This window comes from Moschus berezovskii, chromosome 6, assembly GCF_049115385.1.
Source record: "Moschus berezovskii isolate FMDL1 chromosome 6, NW_MosBer_1.0, whole genome shotgun sequence".
Taxonomy (NCBI): domain Eukaryota; kingdom Metazoa; phylum Chordata; class Mammalia; order Artiodactyla; family Moschidae; genus Moschus; species Moschus berezovskii.
In genome coordinates, this window is record NC_142465.1 from 118,011,728 (window position 1) to 118,038,114 (window position 26,387).

General features: G+C 54.3%; 1 protein-coding gene across 1 annotated transcript in view; it reads left to right on the forward strand.

Annotated features, from left to right (window-relative positions):
• The first annotated feature begins 1,239 nt into the window (after window positions 1-1,239).
• The window catches only part of MPPED1 (metallophosphoesterase domain containing 1), a 66,208-nt gene continuing 41,060 nt past the window's right edge, over window positions 1,240-26,387 (forward strand). The window contains exons 1-2 of the mRNA XM_055396389.2: window positions 1,240-1,463; window positions 10,891-11,072. Of these exons, the coding sequence (XP_055252364.1) occupies window positions 1,240-1,463; window positions 10,891-11,072 (406 nt within the window). The remainder of the gene's footprint in view (window positions 1,464-10,890; window positions 11,073-26,387) is intronic.

The following is a 26,387-nucleotide window of genomic DNA, read 5'->3' on the forward strand; positions in this document are numbered from 1 at the left end:
TCCACGTGCAAAGAGGATTTTTCTTCGTTTAACGTGACTGGGATCTGACTGTCCAAGAATAGTTTAAATGATGTTATTTTCTCCTTGGTTAAATGTGGCGCAAAGGAAATTGTCGGAGGGTCTTAATGACCAAAACCTGAAACAAAACAAAGCCAATCTTTGAAGCTTTCCTATTTACATAGTTGAAAAATATTACAGAAAAGAGCAAGAAAAAAAGAAAAAGATGATCTTAGTGAAGAAGCTGCGGCTGTCGTGGCAAGTCTGTGTATCAGGGTAGGATGGAATCTTATCCAGGATCCCACACAGCCGAGTTGGAATTGAAAAGGAACTACAAATCCAGTACAAATGCAAACTACACTTTCCAATGAAAGGAATGAAAAAAATTATATAGCATTTGTGAACTGTGATTATGAGTGGTTTTAAGGTTTGACTGGGCACAGCGGAATTTCTGAGATCCTTACAAAGCTTTTGAGAAGTTTTTTTTTTTGTAAAGTAGGTCTTCCCCTTCCCTACCCCACACCCCGACAGCCACCCCCTGAGTTGAGTTGGTGTACGGCAATCTTTCTGGGAAAATCCCTTCTCCAGGCGCCGCTAAAAGATCTTTAGGCGAAATGGTTGTTGATGAAGGAATTTGTGCCCGCGCTGTCTTCACCTGCTTGGGCTTGCAGGGGTGTGGATGTGGGTCTGTGTGGGAGTGTGTGTATGCTTGGGTGGGGGGAGGTCTGTGGGGAGGGGGTGGGGTGGGAGGTGATTCCTTCTTATTCCCCAATCCTGAAAAGTAAAACTTACCTTACCTGTTTCCAGAATACCAGCCATTGTCTTCTGCATCTCCTAGTCACCCTATGGGCTCCGGGAATGGGGGGGTGATTTGTTGAAGGCAGAAAAAAGTCTTAAGTATTTAAACATGTTGGACCATGCATGCATCCGTCCATGGTGTTGTGGGTTTTTTTTTTTTTTTTCTTTTTGGTCCCCTCCCTCCCTTCCCTTTTCTTTTTACCAAAGTATATTCATCAAACTGCTGAGTTGGAAAGATTTGTAATGAGTTTTTGAGCTGTACGACTGTGGGTTTTTTTCCCCTCTCCCCCTCCTCTCCTTCTTTCTAAATCTTCATCTGACATTAAATAAAGCAAATCCCAAACAGATTAACTGTCGCCTGGTTCTGCTCCGTCTCCTCAGTCTGTTCCCAGGTCTGGCTCGGGGCCGGGCGGCGGGAGATGCCCGCGGGGCCCGCGGAGGTCCATGTGGCGCGCTAGGTGGGACCCCGGCGTCCTGAAGGCAGAGGCCCTGGCCCTCCTGCCCTGCGGCCTGGGCATGGCCTTTTCGCAGTCCCACGTGATGGCCGCCCGGAGGCACCAGCACAGCCGGCTCATCATCGAGGTGGACGAGTACAGCTCCAACCCCACCCAGGCCTTCACCTTCTACAACATCAACCAGGGCCGCTTCCAGCCGCCGCACGTGCAGATGTGAGTGGGCACCCCTGATGGAATCCACACCCCCCCCACCCCAGGGAGGCAGGGAGGAGGTGAGAGAGGGAGGGCTGCCCGGGGGTGGGCTCCTGGACTCGGGGTACCCCACCGTCTCCTGCACGTTGACGGTGGTGGATCGCGAGGCTCAGGATGGGAGGGAAGGGGGAGAAGTTGCAGTGTGCTGGCCTTGTTGGCCGATTCTGGCCCGGAGTCTTGTTTCCTTTGGCTGGGAGGATGTTTTACAAACATTGAAAAACGAGGTGATGGCACGTAAAAATCCAGACTTCTGGCTTTGCTCTACGAAACCCAAAGTCGTGGCAACCACAGGCCTGTATGGCCTCATGGCAGCATCTGGGGGGTGGGGGCGTTGAGTTCCAGCTGTCGCCCCCTTGGTGTTTGGGTTACTGACCCCCTGGTCTCATCCCTGTCCCTCGATGTGCAGATGGGGATACTGAGGCACAGAGGGGGCCAGACGAGACGTGCTGCAGGACCAGGACGGGCGACACCCTGGCTGTGGCCTGACTGTTCTCCTTTCCTTCTGCCAGACCCCCTTGGCTTCCCCCAGAGGACTGGGGAATTCTGCCACCTGCCCTTTGGGGCTGATGAAAAATATCAGAGGCACCCCAGCAGTAGGGCCACAGTGAGAGCGCAGACTCAGGACCCGCGCACGAGTACAACCTTTCTGCTCCCTGGGTCTTTTTCAGCGGTCGGGAGAGGAGCCCATGACACGGGGTAGAGGTGGATAAATTCCGGGCCCAGCCCTGGGCGGCTCCCTGTGTCGCTACATCTCCCCGTCCTTTGTTGCCTCTGGCCCGCCCATCAACCCGGTCAGACAGGTGACCCCCCGCGAGCCCAACACAGCCGGCAGGTGCCAGAGCTGACATCCGCCCCCGATCCAGGGCGTTCTCCACGCTTAGCATCCTTTCCCAGTGGCGTCCGTGGACAGGAGTGCTTATGTGCCTTTCTCTGAGAGTTTAGGCGTTTGTCTGCTCCATTGTGGAAGCTCCTCTCAGCCCCTTCGGGGTGCCCCTGTGCTGAGTCTGTCTGGGTCTCTGACAAGCCCCTGATGAGTGGGGAGGCCCGCAAGTCCGCAGTGACAGTGTAGGAGATGAGAGCTGTGATGGGACGTTCCTGGCTGTGGGGCCCAGGGCAGGTCCCCAGACCAGCAGGCTGGGTCAGATTCCCCCCCAAGGGCACAGGGCCCAGCTTCCTCTTGGGCTATGGGCACTAGCTCTGGGGGGCAGTGGTCACATGAGGTGCTGGCCACTGCCCGTTTAGGGAGACAGGAGGATCCGGGATATGACGTGAGTCTTGAAGGAGCCTGGCGGGGTTTCCACTCCCAGGCCCAGAGGTGGTGTGACTGGGTCGCTGCCTTGTGTTCCTGTGTGGTTCCCTCAGGACAGGTATTGTAAAGGGTGGGTGCAGTGATTATTCATGGGAGCAAGGTCTCTGGGGGGCAGAGGACACCCATCCTGGGGGTGGGCTCCAGCGCTAGGAACTCCCTCTTCCCTGCAGTGCCTGCTCTGGAAAATGCTCGTTTCCCTGGGGGCTGCAGGACTGGCATTATCAGTAGGATGAGATGGTTGGATGGCGTCATCAGCTCAGTGGACATGATGAGTTTGTGTGAACTCCGGGAGATGAAGGACAGGGAAGCCTGGCGTGCCGCAGTCCGTGGGGTCGCAAAGAGTTGCACACGACTGAGCAATTGAAGGACAGCAACAAGATTTTTCTTTGGGAAACTCCCTGCAATGTCCAGTTTGAACCAGACTGGCAGATTTGGGCAGGACAGGAAGCCTTGGGTCTCGGGTACGCTGTTTCTTGGTCTCTCTGGGACCTTGAGGCCTGGCACGGTTGCTGCAAGGGGAGGCCTTCCCAGGGCTGGGTTTTCTCTTCTGTTGATGGAGTTGGTCCTCCTGGGCTGCAAGTGACAGTGCCTGAGGTCTCCAGATGCTGCTGGGAATGGGTGAGAGCCCCAGGCCCTCAGGCGGAGCAGGTAGGGTGTGTGTGTGTGTGTGTGCCTGTGTGCACGCCCATTCAGAGGGGTCCCTGGGCACAGCAGATAAAGCCAAGTAGAGGCAGGCAGAGCTGTCATGTAGGGGACCCCTGGGTGGCCCCAGTCACAGAACAGAGCTAGGGCTACAGAAGTCAGGAGAGTTGGGGGAGCCGAGAGGCTGAGGGAGGACCCTCTGGGTTGAGACCCAGAGAAGCAGGATCAGGGGTAGCAAATTGGGAAGTTGCCACAGGGTCTGAGCCAAAGGTAACGGGGGTGTCCAGGAACTTCCGACCCAGGCAGGAAGCACGCGGGCCAGGCTGTGTCAGAGGAAGTGCGGTGAGCGGCCAGGTGAGGGGTCATCCCTCCATCTAACAGCTCTGGCTTACTGGTTTATTTCTTCATTCACTCACCCACCCGGGGTGTCTGTGAGCAAGTTGCCAAGCACGCTGGTTAGTTAGGAACGTGGGCTCCGTGGGCATCCTTGGTGGCTCATTTGCTAAAGAATCTGCCTGCAATACAGGAGACCCAGGTTCCATCCCTGGGTTGGAAAGATCCCCTGGAGAACGAAATGGCCACCCACTCCAGTATTCTGGTCTGGAGCATCCTGTGGCTAGAGGAGCCTGGTGGGCTACAGTCCATGGGGTCACAAGAGTCGGACATGACTTAGCGACTAAACCACCACCATGGGCTCCAGGCTAGACCACCTGGATTTGAGTCCTGGCTTTGCCGCTTGATTGTGATGTGTCTCTTGGTGCCTCTGTTTCCCCGCCTACATAATGCTGCTCCTTGAAATGCTGAGGATTAAGTATGTGGATCCATGTAGAGAGGGGCCGGGCAGCAGGGGTCCGTGCCTGCTGGGCTAGGTGCTTGGGACTCAGCAGTGACCACAGACAGAGCCTCACCTGCACTGAGCTGATGATCCCGCGGGCTATGCCATGAAAGCCGTGAAGTGCAGTAGCGTCGGGTTCTGGTAGCACTAAGTGCCGTGGAGAAAAAGCTTAATGGCTTTTTGCGGCCACTTAGTTGTTGTGGGCTGGAGAAGGCAATGGCAAGCCACTCCAGTACTCTTGCCTAGAAAATTGCATGGACAGAGGAGCCTGGTGGGCTGCAGTCCATGGGGTTGCTACTAGTCGGACACGACTGAGTGACTTCACTTTCACTTTTCGCTTTCACACATTGGAGAAGGAAATGGCAACCCACTCCAGTGTTCTTGCCTGGAGAATCCCTGGGACGGGGGAGCCTGGTGGACTGCCATCTATGGGGTCACACAGAGTCGGACACGACTGAAGTGGCTTAGCAGCAGCAGCTGCTGTGGGCAGAGCAAGTTCACACCGGCCTGCCCGCTCCATCCCTCCTGGTCTGCTTTGAGCGGTCCCCTCCGGAGGCTCAGGCAGTAGGGCTCAGGGGTGGTTAGGGATTTTGGCCAGGCCCCCGAGGAGAGCATACAGCGAGCCCCGGCTCTGGACTCCTGGTCCAGTGCTCTCTGATTGCCCGCTTGGGTCACCCCGACTTGTAAATGCAGCTTTGCACACAGCCCGGTGAAGCTGGGCCCCCGCAGGACTGGGTGGGTGGCCGCTGTCTCCCACCCTCCCTTCTTCCGACTCACACCCTGCATGCAGAGGAAGCGTTTGGGTTTCCATGGCGAGTCTCCACCGAGGGAGATGCCACTTCCCGACACGTGATTTATTGCCGCCCTGGGCTTTGTCTCGGGGTGAGGGAGCGCGGGGCCTTATTTAATAAATCCACAATTTATATTTAATAACAACAGTGACAGCCCAAAACGTGGCCTCCGATGGAGCCCTGTGATTTATGCAGTTGCCCCCAGAGACCCTGGTGGTAACCAGGCTGCCTTTGCCTGAGGAATGAATGTCTGGATCTGGGACTCTGGGTTTTGAGCCCTGAGACCAAAGACCCCCCTCACCCTGGAGGCCGAGCAGCGCTGCCCCTGGGGAGACCCCCTCTAGGTACCGGCCCCTGTGTCCTGGGCGGGGCAGGTGGACCACTGGCCTGGTCCTCAGTGAGAAGGCAAGAACCATGTGGGAGGGACAGGTTACCATGGGGGTCCGCCTTAGAGGAGACTGGAGCCAGGCGTGTCAACTCCTCTTTGGCCTTTGTTTATTTATAACATTTATTTATTTGTTTGACTGGGCTGGGTCTTTACTGGGGCACATGGGGTCTAGTTCCCTGACCGAACCCAGAATCCCTGGGTGGGAGCATGGAGTCTTAGCCACTGGACCACCAGGGAAGTCCCTCTTTGTCTTTGAAAGGAGTCCTGTTGGTGGAGACTCAGTTCAGTTCAGTTCAGTCGCTCAGTCGTGTCTGACTCTGCAACCCCATGGACTGCAGCATGCCAGGCCTCCCTGTCCATTACCAACTCCCGGAGTTTACCCAAACTCATGTCCATCGAGTTGGTGATGCCATCCAACCATCTCATCCTAGTGTCATCATTTACAGGCCCTCCACGCATGTCAGGCTGTGCGGGGGTCCTTGAAGAATGTCGCAAGGCAGGGGACACTGCTCTGTGCCAGGCCAGGAGTGCCCCCTGTCTCCTGGCCTCCTCACTGGGCAAGGCTGGAGTGCTGATGCCCTCACTCAGTGAGATGGAGGCTTCAGAAGGGACCCGGTGGCCCCTAGCCTGTCCAGGTGCTGCGAGGTCTCCAGGAGACGGTGAGGGTCAGCCTTGAGCCCAGGAGAGGTGGGGGTTGGGGGTGGGACGGCAGGTGGGAGGCCCTCACCTGGGCTCTGTCTGTTCTCATGTGCCATCCTGAACCTCTCCCCAAGGGCTCTGGGTGCAATTCTGTTTTCTAGGATCTTGCTTTCTCCCTCTTGCCTCCAGGCTTTGCACATGCTGCCTCCCCTAGCCTATGTCCAGCTAACACGGACACATCCTTCGGATCTCATTAACTTGGAGTGCCTTCCCCCATCCCTCGCCAAATCTCTCTGGCTGCCCTCCCCCCGCCCCCGCCAGATCTAGGCACGCAGAGCCTCCCATTCATGGCACTGCTTTAGCCTGTGCTGATACATGCACTCGTGGGAGAGCTTTCTAAGCATCTCTCCCCTCCGCCAACATGGGCTATCTCCCGAGCCTAGCACAGAGGACAGGAGGAGGGAAAGAAACAGGAGTGAGGATCAGGCAAGGCACATGCCCCAGGAAGAGTGAGGGGATCAAGGAGGACTTCCCGGTGGCGGCAGCATAACCCCTGGGCTTGGAGGACCAGCAAAAGGAAAGCCAGGAGCTGGGGAGGAAGGGAGGCATGGGGACTCCAGGTGCAGGTCTGCCTTAGAGCCATTGCTCGGTGGGAAGGAGCCTTAGGCAGTCGTGCAGCTCAGCACCAACCAGTCCTTGCCTTCCCCTGGGCTTCCGTTTCCCCACTGGTAGGATGAGAGGGGGCGACTAGAGGTATCTCTCATTCTAAAAGCCGTGGCTGATGCCCAGTCACATGACTGGACGTGGTTTTGGAACTTCACTGAAGACAAGTCCTCTGCCATCCAGCCCCCTGACCTTCAGGGCACTGTGTTTCCCCAGAAATAGAGATAATGGGGCGGGGGATGGCCTCTGCCTCCCATGCCTGTGTGAGTTTTTGGCATCAGTAGCCTCACTTCCAGGGTGTCAATGGCCCGGGGGAGAGAGAGACCGAGAAGGGGGCCAGGACACGGGAAACAGGCAGCAAGGGGCATTCATCAGGTTTCTGGTTCTCACAACATCTCCAAGAGAGTGGGCGGTCCCCACCATACGGAGCCAGAGGAAGGCTGGAGGGGTCCTGGGCACAGTGAGGAGGTCTCTGAGCCCAGGCGCTACCCGGAATCTGGGCGCTGGAGGCTGGGTTCTCTATTCTGCAGCATCCCTGCCGCCAGGGTTCCTGTGGGAAGGTCCTGGGTGAGGCCGGGGGGACGTGGTGACAGGATTCCGGTCTCAGAGAGAGAAAGAGCCACAGACTTGCTTGGGGCCATCTTGGCAGGTAGACGCTTTGGGGGAGTCGAGTCTGCCCCCTCCCAAACCTGGAACATTTATTTCCATACTTTCTCTCTGGTCCCCTGAAAAACACGGCTGGGAAATAACCATTTTCCTCTGTTTTATGAGGTTAAATGCCCCAATTCCTGTTCTGAAGCCCCAGGTTCAAATTCTACTCTTTAACTCACGAGCACCGGTCCTGGGTGTGGGACTAACCTTTCCAGCCCTCAGTTACTTGCTACACAGAGCTGCCGCAACTCAAGGGTTAGCCAGATTGCAAGCTGTCGTCTGGGTAAAGGCGCGTTCCCCGGCTCCCGCCCAGGTCTGGGTCCAGCTTCAGGTGCAGCTGGGTCCCGGGCTCAGCTGGTGGTGTCAAGGCCTCCCAGCCTCTGTATGCTCTGCCTCTCCCTCAACACCCTCATTCTCGTTCTTTTTCTCACTTCGAAACACAGGCGGGGTTTCTAGGAGCTGCATAAGGTGGTCTCCTCCATGGGCGTCCTGTCCCGTCCCTGGCAGGTGTTTGGCATTTAGTAGGCACTCAAGAAGCATTTGTCTGTAGATTGACTTGATGAAATGAAATAAGGCCTGGAAACAGTCCAGCTTGGTGTGAGTTCTGGAACCAAAAACTGGCTTCAAATCCCAGTTCCACCAACTTCCGTAGCTGAGGTCCTGGGCAAGTCAACCTTTTCTTTTTTTAAAAAAAATTATTTTTTAAATGTGGATCATTTTTAAAGGCTTTATTGAATTTGTTAGAATATTGCTTCTGTTTTATGTTTTTCTTTCTTGGCCACAAGGCCTGTGGGATCTTAATTCCCAGACCAGGGATCAAACCCACACCCCCTGCATGGGGAGGTATAGTCTTAACCACTGGACTGCTAGGGAAGTCGCTAGCCAGCCTTTTTTGAGCCTCAGTTTCCTCATCTATAAAATGGGCACATGCATAGTGCCCTGCTCAGACGGTCCCTGTGAGGGTGAAGAGAGTGGATTCGTGTACAGTGCTTTGCACACAATGAGCTTTCAACCCATGGGAATCATCAATATCATTGCTGTTATTATTTCAAGGTTGAGCATTTGTTACAATCCAAATAGCTGGAGGATAGTGCAGGGAAATAAAAGTCTGTTTTTGTTTTTTGTTTTATCCTCTGGGGATTATTAGGTTTGCCTCGTTACGGAGCTCAGAAGCCTCAGGGCGAAAAGAAACAAGAACAGAGTTAATTAAAGAGCTTGGGCTCCAGTATCAGGCCCAGCCCGACTAGTGCCCATGGAATTCTTGTGCTCCTGGCTGGTGGGCAGCAGGAGCATCACCTGGCTCAGGGCTCCTCCACGGAGGGACGCACAGGACAAGGGGTTGCTGGGGCCTGAGGTGGCTCTGGGGGTGGCATCTCACTCCCTGTGTCCCCCTTCTTTGTCTCTTTGACTTGGTCTCAGCCGCCCTGTGGCATCTTTACAGCCTCAGTGTATGTGAGGCCAGCGAATGAGTGGATGAGTTTGATTGACTCACTCACGTGAATTACTGTGCCAGGCCAATAGCCCAGTAGTGACTGGCTGCCTGGCTCCAACATCAGCTGTGTTAGGGGAGGACAGGTGGATTCCCAGGCCTCTTACCTGCAAGATTTGTCTGTCATATGGTGGGTGGTGGCGGGGAGCGAGCCAGAGGACACAGGAGTGGCAGGAATTCCTGGGAGGGAGAGTTGCGCTTTTCGACCAGTTGAGGCATCACCTCCTCCTGGCAAGTTCAGGGGGCCCCAGGCCAGACTAGGGCCTTCTCTGGCCCCCAGGCCCTCTGCTGCCCCATCCGACCGTGCGGCTTTACTGTTCCTACCTGGCCAAGTCTCAGCTCCACCATCGGCCTGGGACCGGGCCTTGTTCATTCAGTTCTCCAGCTCTGAGCTCACAGCTGGTGCCCGTAGGCGTTGGGGACGTGTTTGAAAGAATGGAGAGAGGGGAAAGGACTCTGAACCCTCCTGCTGGACGTCACCAGGCTCAGAAATCCTTCCTTTTCCCCGACTGGACCCAACTCTGACCCGCTGGGGGTCCTCGCTTGACTTAACCACCCCCAGAAAAGGGCCCTGGGGGTCTCTCCCCCGGAGACCGGGTGACCGGGAGATGCTGGTGCGGGGCTGCGGCGGCCGCTGGGCGGATGGAGCTTGCTCATGCTCCCTGCACATTAGCATGCTGAACCCACATCTCTCGTAAGGTGTTAATTAAATTTCTTCGAAGTATATTGTCTGAAAAAAAAAAAGGATAATTAGAAAGATGTCTTTAAAAGTATTTATGTAACTGATATGGTATCGCTTTTGGTTTGCCGCATAATTAGATTTAAACACAACTCCTCGAGCGGCATACTCATTTGGAGAGAGCAGCTCGTTGAAATGTCATTGCGTTGTTTTTCAGTGTTTTGAGCCTGGCAGAACCAGTCAGCTGAGGAGGCAAGAGCCGGGGTTCTCGGGGAGTGCGTTGAACTGGGAGCGGGGAGCTGGGGTTGTTTCCCGTGGTTCGCATTTATTCCCTGGGACACCCGGGCCACCTGCTCAGTATCCCCATGTGCAAGACAAAAGGGCTTCCAGGGCCTCCCAGGACCGAGAACTTAGTTACACAGCTACAGCTTTTTATTTTCTGAGTGTCGTTGCCTGGTGAGGGACGGAGCTCCATTATGCAGATGAGCAAACCAAGGCCAGGCATTTTCTTGAGGTTATGTGTTAATGACGATCAGCAGAGCTGGGTCTTCTAAATCCAGAGCTGTTTTCCTGCAGGACCCTGGAACGCCCTTGTTCTCAACATGATCAGACCAACTCATAGGTTTGGAAAACTGCTGTCTGCCTTTCGCGCCTTTGTCTTACAAGTTCCCATGAAATCCTGCCCTGTGCACATGGCTCTCCCTGGGTGCTCTCTTTGCATGGCCCTGCAGAGTCAGTTCTTCCAACTGGATGAGGACCTCAGTCCATGCATCCTCCATGGGGCAGACAGCAACCTCCCAAGGGGGTGAAACCTGGATTTTGGGGGGTGAAAAAAATCTTCCTCTCATTATAAAGTTCGGATACGCACATCATAAGTGAACAGATATACAGTGTATCTGTGGTGTTAAAATTTCACAAGAGGGGTGAGTAGGAAAAGCATCTTTTGCAGGTCCCTTAGGGGCTGATGATGAAAAAAAAAAACGGTTGCGAGTCACCGCTTGTCAAACAGCAGGTCAGTTGTGGTCATCACACAGGCGCACGCAGGTCCATGTGCTGGACTGTACCTGTCAGCTCTTCCCACTCATCACCTCCTTTAACCGTCACACAGCACCCAGGGGTTCCTGTGTTACAGAGGAGAAACTGAGGCTCGGGGGAAATCTTCTGCCCGATTGGTGAGCGGAGGGTCAGGGTTCGGATGCAGTGGATGCGATCTGGACCACTCGTGATCCGATCTGGATGGGACGTGCGCTGTAGGCTCCCAATGCCTGGGCCCCTGGACCCCACAGTCCCCTCTCTCCCCAGGGTGGATCCAGTGCCTCATGATGCCCCCAAGCCACCCGGCTACACCCGCTTTGTCTGCGTGTCTGACACCCACTCGAGGACGGACCCCATCCAGATGCCCTATGGCGACGTGCTGATCCACGCCGGGGACTTCACGGAGCTGGGGCTCCCGAGCGAGGTGAAGAAATTCAACGAGTGGCTGGGTAGGTGCCAGAAGGGGTGGTGCCTGGGAGCGGCCAGACTCGGGGCAGACCCCTGCCCGCCGCCCTTCCTCCCTGCTCTGCCTGGCCCCTCCCCGGCCTTTGTTACCTGTCCACCGCCCCTGGGAAGCCCCCTGACCTCTGGGACCAGGCCTCACCCCTCTGACTATCTCGTCACACCTGAGAGGTCTCCTGCCCCAGCACGTGTCTCTGCTGTGACTATTTGTTTGTGGGATATTTTTCGGCCTGGGAGACTCCCTTCCAAAGGCAAACCCAGGTTTGTTTTTGTCCGGTTGCGTGTCCAGCCCCCAGTACCTGGTCCAGGTAAGTACCCAATAAATAACTGATAAATGAATGAACGGGTGATTCAGTGGCTGAGTGGGAGAACAAATGAGTGACTCTCTGGGAACGGCGATGCCAAGGCAGGTGCTCAGCTTGTCGGACTGGCTCAGACACCCACCACCCTTCACCGCTGCCCCAGTGAGAGGACTCTGCTGGCCTCCGTGGCCCCAGCAGGAGCCCAGGGGCCCTGGTGTGGGCTCCTCCGTGGGCAGCTGTTGGTACAGGCAGCAGAGCGAGTGCCGTCCCACGCCGTGAGAGATGGTGGGCCGTGATTCGCAAGCACACCCCCCAGGGTTTTGTCTCTGGTTTTGCTTTCTTCCAAAATAAGAAAGATGTAAATATGGGATGCCCCCCTGGGAAAAGCCGATTGCTTGGAATCCAGAGAAACCTCATGGCGACTCTCTCCGCCACGGCCCCAGTGGGGACCGCTGGACGGCCCCGGTGGGCAGGCCTGCTGTCTCAGAGGCGTGGGACTGGAGCCGGCCCACCTCCCCTCGCAGCCCCTTGTGGCCGCCAGACGGTCCCCCGTGCCTCCCCAGGGGCGTCCCGCTGTGCAGTTGGCTGGGAGCTCTGCGAGCAGAGGGCCAGGAGCGAGGCGGGGAGCTGCAGCGAGAGAGGCCCGGTTTTGCCAGTCGAGACAAATATTTACAAGCAAGGCCTTCCCCTCCTCTTGGCAGGCTTGGAGCTTTCAATATTGATCTTTCAAATGGGAAATTCTAATCGAGGCCCCTGTTTGGGCTGAAACCTGTGAAGGCTGGGATGGGGTAGGGGGGCGCTCCTGTAGGAGGCGAGTCTGCCCCAGTGCGTCTCCCTTTGCCCCGGGCTGCCTCCAGGTCCTAGGAAGGGGGCTTTCACGGAGACGGCTTTCTCTTGAATATTTATTTATTGGATTTTGGCTGCTGGGAGGCCTCACCCCTCTTCAGTTAGTTGTGGCGTTTGGGCTTAATTGCCCATGGCATGTGGGATCCCGGTTTCCCCGACTAGGAATCTAACCCGTGTCCCCTGCAGGGCGAGGCAGATTCTTAACCACTGGACCACCAGGGCAGTCCCAAGGCTGCTTTCTTAGCCCCTTGCTCTAGGGTCTCAAAGAGATGTGAGACTGAACCGAGAGGCCACGTCCCCGGCAGAGAACAGGAGTCGCTGGTGGCCGGGCACGTGCTCTGTGCCAGACCCGCTTGATAGGCTTCTTACCGCTGCTGCCCAGTTGAATCTGAGGAGCAGCTGTTTGGCATGGGTGCTGTTTGGATCCTTATCTGACCAAAGGCGATGTTGGCCCCCGCCCTGAGGTTCCGAAAGGTGGGGACTATTTCTGATGTACCCCCGGCCCAGACGTGTTCCTCTCCACGCTGAGTGAGTAATGAAGCCAGCAGTTGCATGTACCACGGCGGGGGTGGCCAGGGGAGGGGGGCTGGTGGCCAGGGGTGGTGGCCGGGGGCTGTGAGCTCTCGGTGCAGGTGCTAAGGTGGCCTCCCCCTGGATGGGAGGTTTCAGGGACAAGCTGTCGCTGGGCTGGGTTTGGCCTGAAAATCGGGGAGTTTGTGTGGGGAAAGGGGTAGCTGAGGCCAGAGCCTTCGGGGGACACGTGAGAGGTGGTGTTCTGTGTCCAGGTTGGAGGGATGGGGTCTGGGGGAACGTGAGGGCAGTGAGCCTGAAAAGGGGCGTGGGGTCTCCCGGAGACTCTGAAGCCAAGTGGAAGCCAGGGCCTGGAGATGGCCATTTTAGGAAAATCTCTTTACCTGCCTCTTAGTAGAAGTCAGAACTAGGTGCCGTGGGAATTTGGGGGGCGGGGCTTTCTTGGTGATGTGCACTTAGCGTTGGATTGATTTATTTGCTCGGATTGTGGCAGGTGGGAAGGGTGAACTTGCAGAGGGGTCTTCCTTTTACAAAAGGGGCCTCTCCCCTTGGCAGCCTTGAAGTGTTTGCAGATGTCAGTGCTTGTCATTCAAGTGGGCTGGCGGGGCTTGAGGCTGAGGAGTGGCTGAACGGGGCAGGGGTGGAGGCAATTTGCATGTGAGCGTCAGTAGGAACGGTTTAGGGCGGTCCAACTGCAGCTGGCTTCTTGGGAACGTGCCCGCTGCGCAAAGGGGCTCACCTCTGTAGGCTGGCGGTTCGTGTGCCCAGGGACGTAGTTGGTGATCATGATGGAGAGACGGACTCAGGGGTGGTTTTATAAAGGGCTCGTGTTTGTTGACTCTTCACGTGTGCTGGGTGCCCTCTATGTGTATTTTTAAATCATTTGATTCTCTTGGTCAGGGGATGAGGCAGGAACTATTATCATTGCCATTTAGCAGAGGAGAAACCGAGGCCCAGAGGAGTGAAGTAACTTGCCCGAGGTCACACAGCCCGCAAGTCACAGCTGGGATTCAAACCTCGGCAGCTGGACTCTGGAGCCAAGCTCTCATCACCTCCTCTGTGTCACCTCTCTTGATTTTATGGTGAAATTTCTCTGCTTTGAAATAAAGATGTGCCTTTAGGGGCCAGATGTCAGGGTCAGCTTCCTCCCAGGGGACTGCAGCAGTTAGGTGACCTCTCTGAGCCTCCCCGACCTCACTGTAAATGGGGAGGAGTTCGGACTTCCCTTACCCTGTCTGCCTCTTCAGAGGTGGGTTGTTTTAAGGGTCTATTGGGTTGGAGGAAATGCTCAAGTGTTATAATCTGTAAAAGGCTGTGCAGATGGTATTACTGCCCCCAGGAGTGGCGTTGGCCAGATCAGGGCTCCCCTTGGGGTAGAGGTAGGGGTCATGGGTTGGTCCCGTGGGGGGCTGGGGGATTTGACCCGAGCCTGCATGTTGAATTGCAAGAAGTGGTAGACGGTTTGTGTGTCAAAGTATGTGGAGTTTCCGAGAAACGTTGACCTACAGTTTCATCTCTGCAGGCAGTTCTTACACACACACGCGCAGGAAAGACTGGGGCTGTTCACTCCTCCGTTCAGCGTGTCTCTCTGCGAACACGGGCTGAGTGTGCAGTGGGGGATGGTAGGGGTGAGGAGAGGGCCCTGTGTCTGATGATGGGGATACGGCGGGCTGGTGGACCCACCGGAAACAGGAAGAGGACCATTCTCATGATGAGGTCTGCGGGGCACTGGCCCAGGGCTGATGGTGACAGAGCTCCTTGAAGCAGCCACGGAAGGCCTCCCTGAAGAGGTGGCCTAGGGTGATGCATGAAGGGAACAGTGAGCCCAGCAGGAGGAACATTCCAGGCAGGGACACAGCGGCTGCAGAGGCCCCGCGGACAGGCGTGGGGGAGGCTTTCCACCGCGCAGCTACGCCCCATGGGCCAGCAGCAGGAGGTTGGGGTTGATTCTAAGTGAGCTGGGCTCTTCAGGAAGGTTTGTGGAAGGGAGTGACCTTTAAAAAGGCCTGGACTGCAGATGTAGAATGGAGGCAGCAAGGCCAGTGAGGGCCGAGGCTCTGGAATGTTCCAGAAGTGATGTCTGGGACTGTGGGGGATTTTTATTTTCTTCTTTGTGGTTCTGTTTCTTTTATCCCTCTGATTTTTCTTTAGGGAGCATGTATTATTCTTGTAGCTTTAACTGAAAACAACACTAAAATCTCACTGCTTTTAAAGAAACGTTGGCCTCTCTGGAGACTGGTGCGCGGCGTATCCCAGGATGGGGGTGGGGACAGTGCTGGGCCCAGGTCAGTCCTGGCATCATCCAGCTACTCCAGAGGTCACCTGGAGTCCCTTCCCCGGGCAGCAGGGCCCTGCCCGCCTCTCAGACCCATGGGCCCAGCCCTTCCTCCTCCTGAGTGAGAAAGCTGCTGATCTGAAATTCATAACCAGCTTCTTCCCTGTTCATTGATCTCATGGAGAACACCTACAATCATATTGTAGGAGCCACCTCCAGACAGACAGGAAGAGATTTAAAAAATTAATAAAGACCCTCTTTGTAAGTGAAGATTAGGCGCCTGACCGGGGAGACACATGGCTCCCCTCACACGCCTCTCATTTGCTGTCAGGTGGGTTGCTCTCGGCCTGGCTGTGAGGGTGTCCTCATTTTGCCCACTTGCAGGCTTCTGTCTGGGTCTGTTTTCTTTAGAGGGCACTAGGTTGGGGGTGATAGGGCCCCCGACAGTTCCCTTCTCCCATGGGCCATTAATATCCCCAATACATTCATGAAATAGAACCGCCAGATGGATTTGTAAATGTCCCAGTAAGCAGCTAAAAAATTGCTAAGGACGGGCTGCTTTCCAGATGTAAAGAATGAAAAGAAGACCACAGTTGACTGAAAATGGAAAAGAATGTGCTGGAAGCTCCTTGCTCATCCGCAGTAATGGCGTGATGGTGGACGGGCAGCCTGGAGCCCGCAGACCGATTGGCCCAGTAACTCATGTCTGTGCAGGGAGGTTAAGAGCTCCCATCTGGCGGTCAGGCAGGCCTGTCTTCACCCCTGCTTCAGCCTCTTGTTTGCTGTGTGACCTTCACTTAGTTACTCAACCTCTCTGTGCCCCATCTGTAAAATGGGAAGACTAATTTACCCATAGGGTTGGGGAGGAGTGACAAGCCGTGTGCTTAGTACATTGCGACTCAGGGAGAAGCCCTTGAGGAGTGGCGGCTGTTGTCATAAAAGCTTGCCTCTCCCTGATCCGAGACCCCACAAACACACCTGCCAACAACCAGCCTCAATATTGGCCGAGCTGTTTAGTTCTGGCCACAATGGTTGACTCCAGTTCCCCACCCTGGACCTTGGCTCACACTCGTCTTCCGGCTGTTTCTCGTCCACCCAGCAGAGTCTGACACACCTTGGCTCAAATGTAGCTCTTGTGAAGCTCCACGCCCCACCGCCCCCTCCTACCCTGCTGGGCAGCATCGGTCCCTGCCCCCAACCCCCAACCAGGGCTCCCTGTTCAGGCCTTGGTGGTGTCCCTTGGAGGGAAGCCCCTGTGTCTTTATGCCTCCCGTCTGCCCCACCTAGACTGTCCGACCCCGGAGGGCAGGACAAGCCTCACCCCCAGCGCAGACCGGGCCTCAGCCTGGGGAAGCCCTGGACAGAGGCGTGGACTCAGGGTGGGTGTGCTGTGAGCTGGTCCCTGCATCCTGGTAGGGCTGGTTACCGTGGGGAGCGGCAGGGAGAAGCCAGAAGAGGGGCTTCCTGGGGGGCAGGCCTGTGACGCCTGAGAGTGTGAGCTGTGGCTCTCACAACATGGCACTTGGGGAGGGTCTTCAAAGGGGCAGAGGCCGAGTGGGGTGCCTCCGGACTGAGGCTGGGAGCTGAGCCCAGCGGGTGTTGGCGACCCGGCCTAGGGGTATCAGGTATTCCAGGGGGGTATGTGGGCTCCCCTCTGGAAGCCAAGGGTGCTGAGCATAGGCTGAGCGCCCGGGAGCACCCATGCCCAGAATGACCCCGAGGCCTGGACACCGCCCGTGTCTACCCCAAGGCAAGAACACCGGGCCATTTCTGCTTCCGGCTCAGAGTGACAGCCATGCCCTCAAGAACTGTCAGTTTCCGAGCGGGGATTCGCAAGATGCTGGAAGGCTCGCTCTCTGTGACTGGCAGGTGCCAGGTTTTCCTCCCCACCCCACCCCTTCCAGGAGAAGCCTGCAGCCTCCACAGCCCCTCCCCTCCCCTGGAACTCCCAGCTTCAGACCCCAGCACTGGCCTCGGAGTGACCGCCCAGAGGAGTGACCACTCACCCCTCCTGTCCACCTCCCTGTCCGCCTTGGGGTCTCCTTCTCCAGCTTCTCTCTCTGGCGCCCCCTTCTCAATCTCCTGCTTTTGTTCCTGGTTCTCCTTCCTGCTGATGGTGGCTCCGCTCAGGACCAACTGTGAGCTTCTCAACTGCCTTCTTTCCAGATGATAATGAGCCCCCCCCCCCCCGCCCGCCCCGATCTTGCTCCCATGCAGACTCACAGACGCCTCCCACTCTGCCCCGACCACATCTCTCTTTGAGATCCAGCCGGTGTATTATTCAGTTGACTCAGAAGACACCTCCTCCTGGCTGTCCCCCAGGATTTTAGACTTGTTCTGTCTCAAGCTGAATTTCCAAACTATAGACCCACACCCAGAGAGTATGTAGTAAGGCGCAGGCCTCCACTGAGACCCTCTCAATCCCAGCTCCCTTCCCTCTGAAGCTGTCAGGGCCTCCTGTTGTTATTTGGGCCCTGCTATTGTCTGTCCTGCCCACGTCCTTGTCACTCACTTCTGCCACCCGTCGAGCTGCTTTGGGCTCCTAAGTGGGCCGTCCTGCCAGCCTCCCCATCCTGCAGGACCTGTGAGCCCTTTGAGTGTCGAGACTGAGCTGGGTCAAGTGCAGGTCCTCAAAGTCCACTCTGGCTCCGAGGGGTGCTGGCGGGCTTCTGCTGAAAGGTCTGTACAGCACCCAGAAGTCGCTTAATTAAGTGACTCTACCCTTAGCAGCATCGGGCGGGGAGGAAAATGAGGGCCTGGAAATGGAGTGCTTAGAAGTTATAATTAACTTTTTACTGGCGCCCTACCATAAAACGATGTGTAAGACAATATAAAAGGGGTCCAAGGATCTAGTTAAATAGAGCTAGGTCTTTTGCAAGTAAACCCTTAATTAAAATCTGTGAGGGAGAAGGGAGAGAAAGGGAAAGCGGAGAAACCGTTCCGAGGTGGGCTTCTCCGGTGTGTGCCTCATCTGCCGCTGCAGGGAGGCTGCGGGGCCGCGGGCAGGGGCTGGGGGTGGTTGGGGAAGAAGGGGCTCCATGCCTTTTTTTTTGCCTCTGTGCCATGAGACTTGGGAGCCCCTGATAGGAGCTGTAGGTGGACCCGAGGGGCTTTGGCAGGGAGTGGGGGGCCTCAGGGTCCCCGTGCAGGAGCGGGAGATGCCTCCTGGGTGCAGAACTGGTCTTCTTTGCAGGAACAACCATGCAGACGCGGCTGGACATTGACGACCTCCCCGCCCACTGCCCACCCTCAGCCCTTCTCTTCTCTCCCTCCCCGCCCCCCACCACCCAGCCCTCCACCCCGGCCTGGCCCGGGGTGAGGCGAAGGCCAAGTTAGCGCTCCCCCGTTCCCACGGCTCTGTCCCCAGCAGCTTGTGCAAGCCGCTGCTTTTGTCTTACTCCTGAGGAAATTGGTTTTTGATTTTCACCTCCACCCCTCTCGCCTGTCCGCAATGGGGGTTGAAGGCTCCCTTCTTGCCAGAGCCTCGGACCTGCGTGTTCACATCCGTCTCTTTGTGCCCAGGACCTGCCCCGGGCCATGGACTGTCCCCACAGTGGACATCAGAGTGTCAGGCCTGAGAGACAGGACCGGGGTGGCCCAGGCCCGGTGTGTACACACCCCACGAGCGGGGCTGAAAACCTTCTGGGTTTCTTGGGCAGAACCATCCCGCTGTCCTGCCCAACGTGGCCAGGGTGGTGGGGTGCAGTGGGTTTCCCGGGACTGGCTGCGGTCCCAGGGGGTAAGCGGCTCAGTGGGCCGGCAGGTCCGGGTGGACAGGCCTCGTGTGGACTGAGGTCAGGGTTCGCAGCCCCTTCAGCGGAGCTGGGAGTCTGGTTCTGGGCCCCACCTCTGACTCTGACCTTGACTTCGCTTTTCCTGCTGAGTGCTCACGTCCATGTCCAAAAAATGTGATGTTTGGACCGTGTGTCGACTGAGGCCCCTCCCTGGGCCCCAGCTCGGTTCTCCTCTTGGACCACACTCCTCCTGGCCTCTGAGCCCTGCTGTGGATGAGTTGAGTGTCCGTCTCTCCCATGGGAGAACAGGGGAGGGGTCCGCATCGTCCCAGTCATCCCAGGTCTTGGGTGGGGTGGGGTGGGGGTGGCGCTGTGTTCACTGTCTTGTCTTGAGGATTTAGTGATGACTCATGTAGCTACTTCCAGAGGGCCCAGGGACCCATGCAGGGTCTGACAATGCAGTAAACAGGCACGGTCACTTAGGTGATTGGATCAATGAATCAGACGATCGGGGGGAGGTGATAGTGATCAAGGTGGGAGTTGGTTTGTTTTTTTTTTCATATAGATGGTTTCAGTTCAGTCACTCAGTTGTGTCTGACTCTTTGCAACCCCATGGACTGCAGCGCGCCAGGCCTCCCTGTCCATCACCAACTCCCAGAGTAGATGGTTTAGGATGGCCTAAAAGAGGACCCATGAGTAGAGAAGGACCCAACCCTGAATTGCCTGGTTTGCAGGTAAGGTCTGCAGGGCTGAGCCCAGAGATGGTAGAGCCCAGGGAGGAAGTCTGCTGATGAGGAGGGTGAAGATGTGAATTTCATCCTGAGTGTTAAAGAGGCCACGAGGGCTTAGAGTCTCTTGGACAGCAAGGAGATCAACCAATCCATCCTAAAGGAAATCAGTCCTGAATATTCATTAGAAGGACTGACGCTAAAACTGAAACTCCAATACTTTGGCCACCTGATGCAAAGAACTGATTCATTTGAAAAGAAGGGATCGACAGAGGATGAGATGGTTGGATGGCACCACTGACTCAATGGATGTGGGTTTGGGTGAACTCTGGGAGTTGGTGATGGACAGGGAGGCCTGGCGGGCTGCAGTCCATGGGGTTGGAAAGAGTTGGACACGACTGAGTGACTGAACTGAACTGAACTGAATGGTGTGACTTGGTGTTTTGAAAGACTCCTTTGGCTTTTGGGTGGTGCGTGGTCACAGCAGGCGGAGGAGGACGCTGGGGCCCCAGGAGAGGCAGGGGGACCTGGGAGCGGACCTGGAGGTGGCCCAAGGGATGGAAAGTGGGGCGGGGGTTCAGCTACAGTGTGGAGATGAGATCAACAGGAGAGGCTGCTGGGAGAGACGGGCTGGAGGGCCAGGGGGATGGCTAACAGGTGTCCGTGGAACCCGGCAGGCCTGGCACAAGGTGGACAGGTCTTTGTCACCAAGTGGGCTTCCCTGGTGGCTCACATGGTTAACGAATCCACCTGCAATGCGGGAGACTGGGGTTCGATCCCTGGGTGGGGAAGATCCCCCTGGAGGAGGAAATGGCAACCCACTCCAGTATTCTTGCTTGGAAAATCTCATGGACTGAGGAGCCTGGTGGGCTACAGTCCTCGGGGTTACATGAGTCAGACACGACTGAGCGACCAAGTGTGCACATACGCACGACTCCAGTTTTTAGAGGCTTGTAACAGTCATCAGTGGGTGCGCACAGCAGACTTGGAGCGGACTCTGGCTCGTTTGCTTGTTAGTTTGGATAAAAAGGCCTGATCCACATGTCCTCCAGACACAGGAGGTTGCTAATTTTTTTTTGACTCTGGGCCTCACATCATCTCTGGCTGTCTCTGCTTGGGAGTGGGTTGGTGTCAAGGGATTTTGGTCGTGTGTAGGCACAGTGGCAGCTTGACTGGTAAACAAGTGGTCGCCCAGAAAGAGGGAGGCCGATGCTCAGATCAAAAATCAGAGGGCGAGGAGAGCAGAGGTTTGGTATTCATTCAAAAATTAACTCTCTAATCTTCACCAAAAAAATTTTTCTCCCAAAGCCAAGCTGTGTTTCAGGGGCAAAAAGAGAGAAAATTAACTTCTAATAAAGATGAAAAATCTAGAATTCTAAGTGGTAGTCAAGCGATTTTGGCCAGCCATAATTACAGTATTTTCATGTTAATGTATAAACCCCTTGAAAGGTGTGCTTAAGTGCTAATTATCTATTTACAACAGAATGGCTTTGGAAATGAAATGAGACCCACGGCGGGGTGTGTGTGTGTGTGTGTGTGTATTTCAAACATGTTTTGTGGTTTTTTTTTTTAAGACTGTTATCCTAAATATCTTTGCCTTATATTAGTTTTTTTTAATGTTTAAATAAGGTACAGATGCATTTCTCTGAAAGGTATGGGCTTTCTGAAAGTTTTCCCTTAGTTCTATTTTGTGTGTTTTGTTGTTCGTTTGGGTTTTTCCTTGCTTATGTATATGTCATCTTGTGTGAAAGGATTTGAGATGGTTTATAAAAAACAGTAAGAATGGTAAAATGGTAGAGTGTTGGTGATAAATTAAAAACCAGAACTAAGAAAAAGAAATCAGAGTAGTTCAGAGGGAGGGCTTAGAATATCAACACCTGGGGCTCACATGGGCTCTCTCTGCTGGAGCCTGAGCTTCCTGGGGGCCAAGGTGAAAAAAGGTACATGCATTTGCAAATGGCTGTGACTGTTGGGTGGAGATGTGTCAGTCCCTCTGATTGGTTCATCCCCTTTAGCAATGTCTGATGTCTATTTCGGCTGTGAGTCTCTTGAGGATCAGACCTATGTTCTGGTCATTTCTGTGAAGGGGGATCTTGGTAAAGATTTTTGATTTGAATAATGTGAATAGACAAAATAATGAATATTTATTTAATCTTTTCTAGTACCTAAAACATTTCTGTCATTCATTTTGTGCTTTTTGTCTCCCTCCTCTGCTTATTGTTTGGATTGATTGAAGTTTCTTTTTTTCCCCTCTACTGGTTTGGAAATTTTCCATTCTTTTTCAATTTGTTTAGTGGTTACTCGTAATATTTTAATATGCATATCCAACTTAGTCTAAAATTAATCAACACTCCCATTCTTCCCTGAAGGTCCCTGGAATGTACCCACCACACCCCCTCCTACCACTGTCTTATGTATCGTTGTTGTCTGGAGTTTGCCGTGTTACTTTTTTTAACACCACCTCGCAGCAGTCACCTTCACTGCTGTGTGTTTTCCCATTTGCACCTGATTCTTTACTTAACGGACGTTTGCTGAGCCCTCTTTTATGTGCGGGGTATGATTCTGGGCACTGAAGATACAGCAGTGAACACACAGAAGACAGGCCATGGGCAAACAGAGCTATAACATGCTGGGGGATCCGGGATAGGGGACAGGGTGTGACATCAGCAAACAGAGCTATAACATGCTGGGGGATCCGGGATAGGGGACAGGGTGTGACATCAGCAAACAGAGCTATAACATGCTGGGGGGTCCGGGATAGGGGACAGGGTGTGACATCAGCAAACAGAGCTATAACATGCTGGGGGGTCCGGGATAGGGGACAGGGTGTGACATCAGCAAACAGAGCTATAACATGCTGGGGGATCCGGGATAAGGGACAGGGTGTGACATCACCTTCTGGTGAAGTGGCACCGGAGCAGAGACCAGAACGGAGAGAGCCGGCCGTGCCCACGCCAGGGAGGACATTCTGAGTGGGGGCAGCAGCTCCGAGTCGGAGAGTTGGTGGAACCTTCGAGGACTGGCAAGGAGGCATGGGGCCTGGGGTGCACTTGGAGGGCCTGAGGGCCAGTGGGGGCCGTAGAGGCTGGATGGGGACCAAGTAGGGCAGGTGGGGGTGCTTCACATAGGAGGGAGACCTTGGCATTTGGGCAGTGTTTGGACAATTGGAGGGCGGGGTGCAGGCCTTCCAACTCACAGGGGCAGGGTGTCCGAGAGTCCAAGGCTGGAGCTCTTACTTGCCATTAGGTTGCACTCCTTCATTCTTTCAGCGTGTATTTACTGAGGACTTCCCCTAGTCTAAGGCATCTGTTAGATGCCCAGGATATGGTATATAGCAAAACAGCCAAGACTCCCATGCAACAGGAACATAAACAAAAAAATGCCATGATGTCAGGGAGACAGAACTGGGTGAAGTGGTAGCCTGTGACCAAGGGAGACACGGAACCGCCTCCCAGGTGTGTGAGATGGAGAGCCAGTGACTCACCCGCCCTGCGCCTGAGGGTCCTCGTCCATCCAGAGGAGGATGGTGAGGCCTTCCTCCCAGACTGGTGACTGTGCCCATGAGAGATGAAGGGTTAAAAACAACTTGTTCTCTGAGGCTTTGCTGGGTTTTCCGTTGTGAACCTCCTTCTTTGCCCTGAACTGCATTTTTGCCCATCAGCTCTGGTTGTGGGCTGTGCAATTATTGGAGGAAATCGTTGGTTGGAAGAGAAATAGCTGGTTGGCCATTCGAGAGTTGGGGGATGCAAGATTCTCTTGCTAGTATGCTTTTTTTTTTTCTTTCTACAAACATGGAGAGATGTGTTTGGATATGAAATCAGTCTGTGGGCTTTTTAAAATGTCATTTTCATGTTGGACTTCATTCCAGAACGGGAATAGTCAACAAGCCAAAAAATCCTGCCCAGCACAGAATTGAAATATTCTGTCCCCCTGTGCACACACTTCTGAAATGTCTGAGAGATTCTATTTTTCTGTCTACACCACCTTCCTCTGCCTGCTCCCTGCACCTGGACTCAGCCCATACTTTGTCAGAGGTTCGGTGACTAGTTTGGCTTGGAGATCGTGACCACCGCTTAGAGAGGGTGTGGGAACTGCCCTGTCCTGTTATCCTTGCCATGGCTTACAGAGCTTGCCCCTTCTCGTGGAGTGTCCCTCAACCCCCATCCCGGTCTCTCCCAGGCGGCCCTGCTCAGACGCCAGGTGCCTGAGAATTCCCTGGAGAGGTGGTGGGAAATCTGGTTGAGATGCAGGTCTCAGTCCGGCGGTTCTGAAATGGGCTGGCGATCCTGCATTTCTAGCCTCCATATGTTTGTGTTTTTTGTAATTTTTTTTTCCTATAGTTGATATCTAGTCTTCAGCATTGTGGTCAGAAAAGATGCTTGAAATGATTTCAACTTTTAAAAATTTACCAAAGCTTGATTTGTGACCCAAGATGTGATCTATCCTGGAGAAAGTTCCACGTGCATCTGAGAAAAAGGTCACCCCTGCTGGTTTTGGGTGAAATGCCCTGTAGGTATCAATTAGAGATTCTGCATTTCTAGCCAGCTCCCAGCCGATGAGTAGCCAGGCCCTGAGCTGTCCAGTACTGCAGCCACCTGTCTCTTGGGGATATTGAGCACTTGAATGGTGGCTGGTGTGACTGAGAAACTGACTCGTGTTTCATTTCATTGCAATTAATTTAAATTAAATAGCCACAGGGGGTTAATGGCTACTATAGGGACAAGATAACTCCTTGAAGAGTCTGCTGTTCCTGTCTCTACGGATGAAAGAACTGAGCTCAGAGAGGTGGAGAACTTACTGAGATTGTATAGTGAATAAAATTGGAATCAAGATTTCTGACCCAAGGCCTAGCTAGGCTCGTCTAAAACTTTTAAATTCATTTCTTAATACCTGGTGGCTCAAACAATAAAGAATCTGCCTGCATTGCAAGAGACCCAGGCTCGATCCCTGGGTCAGGAACATCCCCTGGAGAAGGGAATGGCTACCCATTCTACTGTTCTTGCCTGGAAAATTCCATGGACAGAAGAACCTGGGGAGCTACAGTCCATGGGGTTGCAAAAAGTCTGACTGAGAAACTACCGCTTTCACTTTCAAGGTGACCTTGTATATTCAGAAAATCCATGCCTTTTCTATTAGCAGATTCCTCCTTTCCAAGTCTGTTTTAGTATTTGTGGTTAGAAGTAACACTTTATAGCATCAGAACCAATTCACGAAGTCATATTTAAGTTGCTGACAGGACACATGAAGGTTCAACACTCTATGTTTCATATGTGAAAGCCATATTTTGCTTCAAAACCTCGTATGCAGGTTCATGAGGGCTGAACAATGATTTTTTTCTGGACAGCACTTGGCAATTTAAAGGTGCATTCATGTTATTTGCTCGCTTCTCCCTTGAAATGAGCAGCCTGGGTGCTGAGTGATGTCATCCCCACTTTACAGATGAGGAGACTGAGATCTGGTGTAGGAACAGTTTCCCAGGGGTCACCCAGGTCCTGGCTATCAGGGGTCGCCTTCCCAGAGAGCCCTTCCTGATGGCCCTACATGATCCACCCCCCATCCCAGTGTGCCCTGTCCCTCTCACCTGGCTTTATTTTTTCCCATATCTGTTATCCCCACCTGACCGAGCTCGTTTATTGTTGATTCCTAGGAAGGCAATGGCAAGCCACTTCAGTACTCTTGCCTGGAAAATCCCATGGATGGAGGAACCTGGTAGGCTGCAGTCCGTGGGGTTGCTAGGGGTCGGACACGACTGAGCGACTTCAATCACTTTTCATTTTCACACATTGGAGAAGGAAATGGCAACCCACTCCAGTGTTCTTGCCTGGAGAATCCCAGGGACAGGGGACCCTGGTGGGCTTCCGTCTATGGGGTCGCACAGAGTCGGACACGACTGAAGTGACTTAGCAGCAGCAGCAGGAAGGCTCACTCCTCAAGGGCAGGGATTGTGCTGTTTGTTTCAGCCGTGCTGCATCTTCAGCACCATGGACAGCACCAGCCTCCCAGTCGGCGCTAAATATTGTTACTTATTATTTATAAATCCAGAAGCGAGACAAGAGCCAGTGGAGAGAATGCAGGCTTTGGAGCGGGCAGGACTGCCTCCCCCACCCTGCCCGGCCCCATGCCTGCTGGGGAGTATTGAGAAAGTGATTATTCTCTTGGGCCTCAGCTTATTCATCTGCAGTGTGGGGCTAACACATATTTCTTTGTAGGCTGTTGTGAGGATTGAATAAGACACTGCAGGTGGGATCCTGTTTAAGCATGTGGATCTGGAGAGACCCCCTTGAGTTTGGATTGTAGCTCCATTCTTCCAAGCCACCTGACTTTCAGCATATTATATCTTCTCCCTGAGCCTCAGTTTTCTCATCCGTAAAATGGGACTGATGCTGGGAGGGTTCTATGAGGCAGGGGCTGATCTGGGCTCAGCACAGGGCCTGACCTGAGAGCTACTCATGTAATTATAAATGCCACTACTGTTTTGTTGTGACTGTTTTGTGAATGCAACTGAAGTGCCTGGCAAAAAGCAGATACCCAGTTGATGGGAGCTTTTTTTTTTTGTTTCTTTTTGTTTTAAATGATGGACCAATTTAATCTTACCCGTACAAGGAGATCCAACCAGTCCATTCTAAAGGAGATCAATCCTGGGTGTTCATTGGAAGGACTGATGCTAAAGCTGAAACTCCAATACTTTGGCCACCTCATGCGACGAGTTGACTCACTGGAAAAGAGTCTGATACTGGGAGGGATTGGGGGCAGGAGGAGACGGGGACGACAGAGAATGAGATGGCTGGATGGCATTACCGACTCGATGGACATAAGTTTGAGTGAACTCCGGGAATTGGTGATGGACAGGGAGGCCTGGCGTGCTGTGATTCATGGGGTCGCAAGG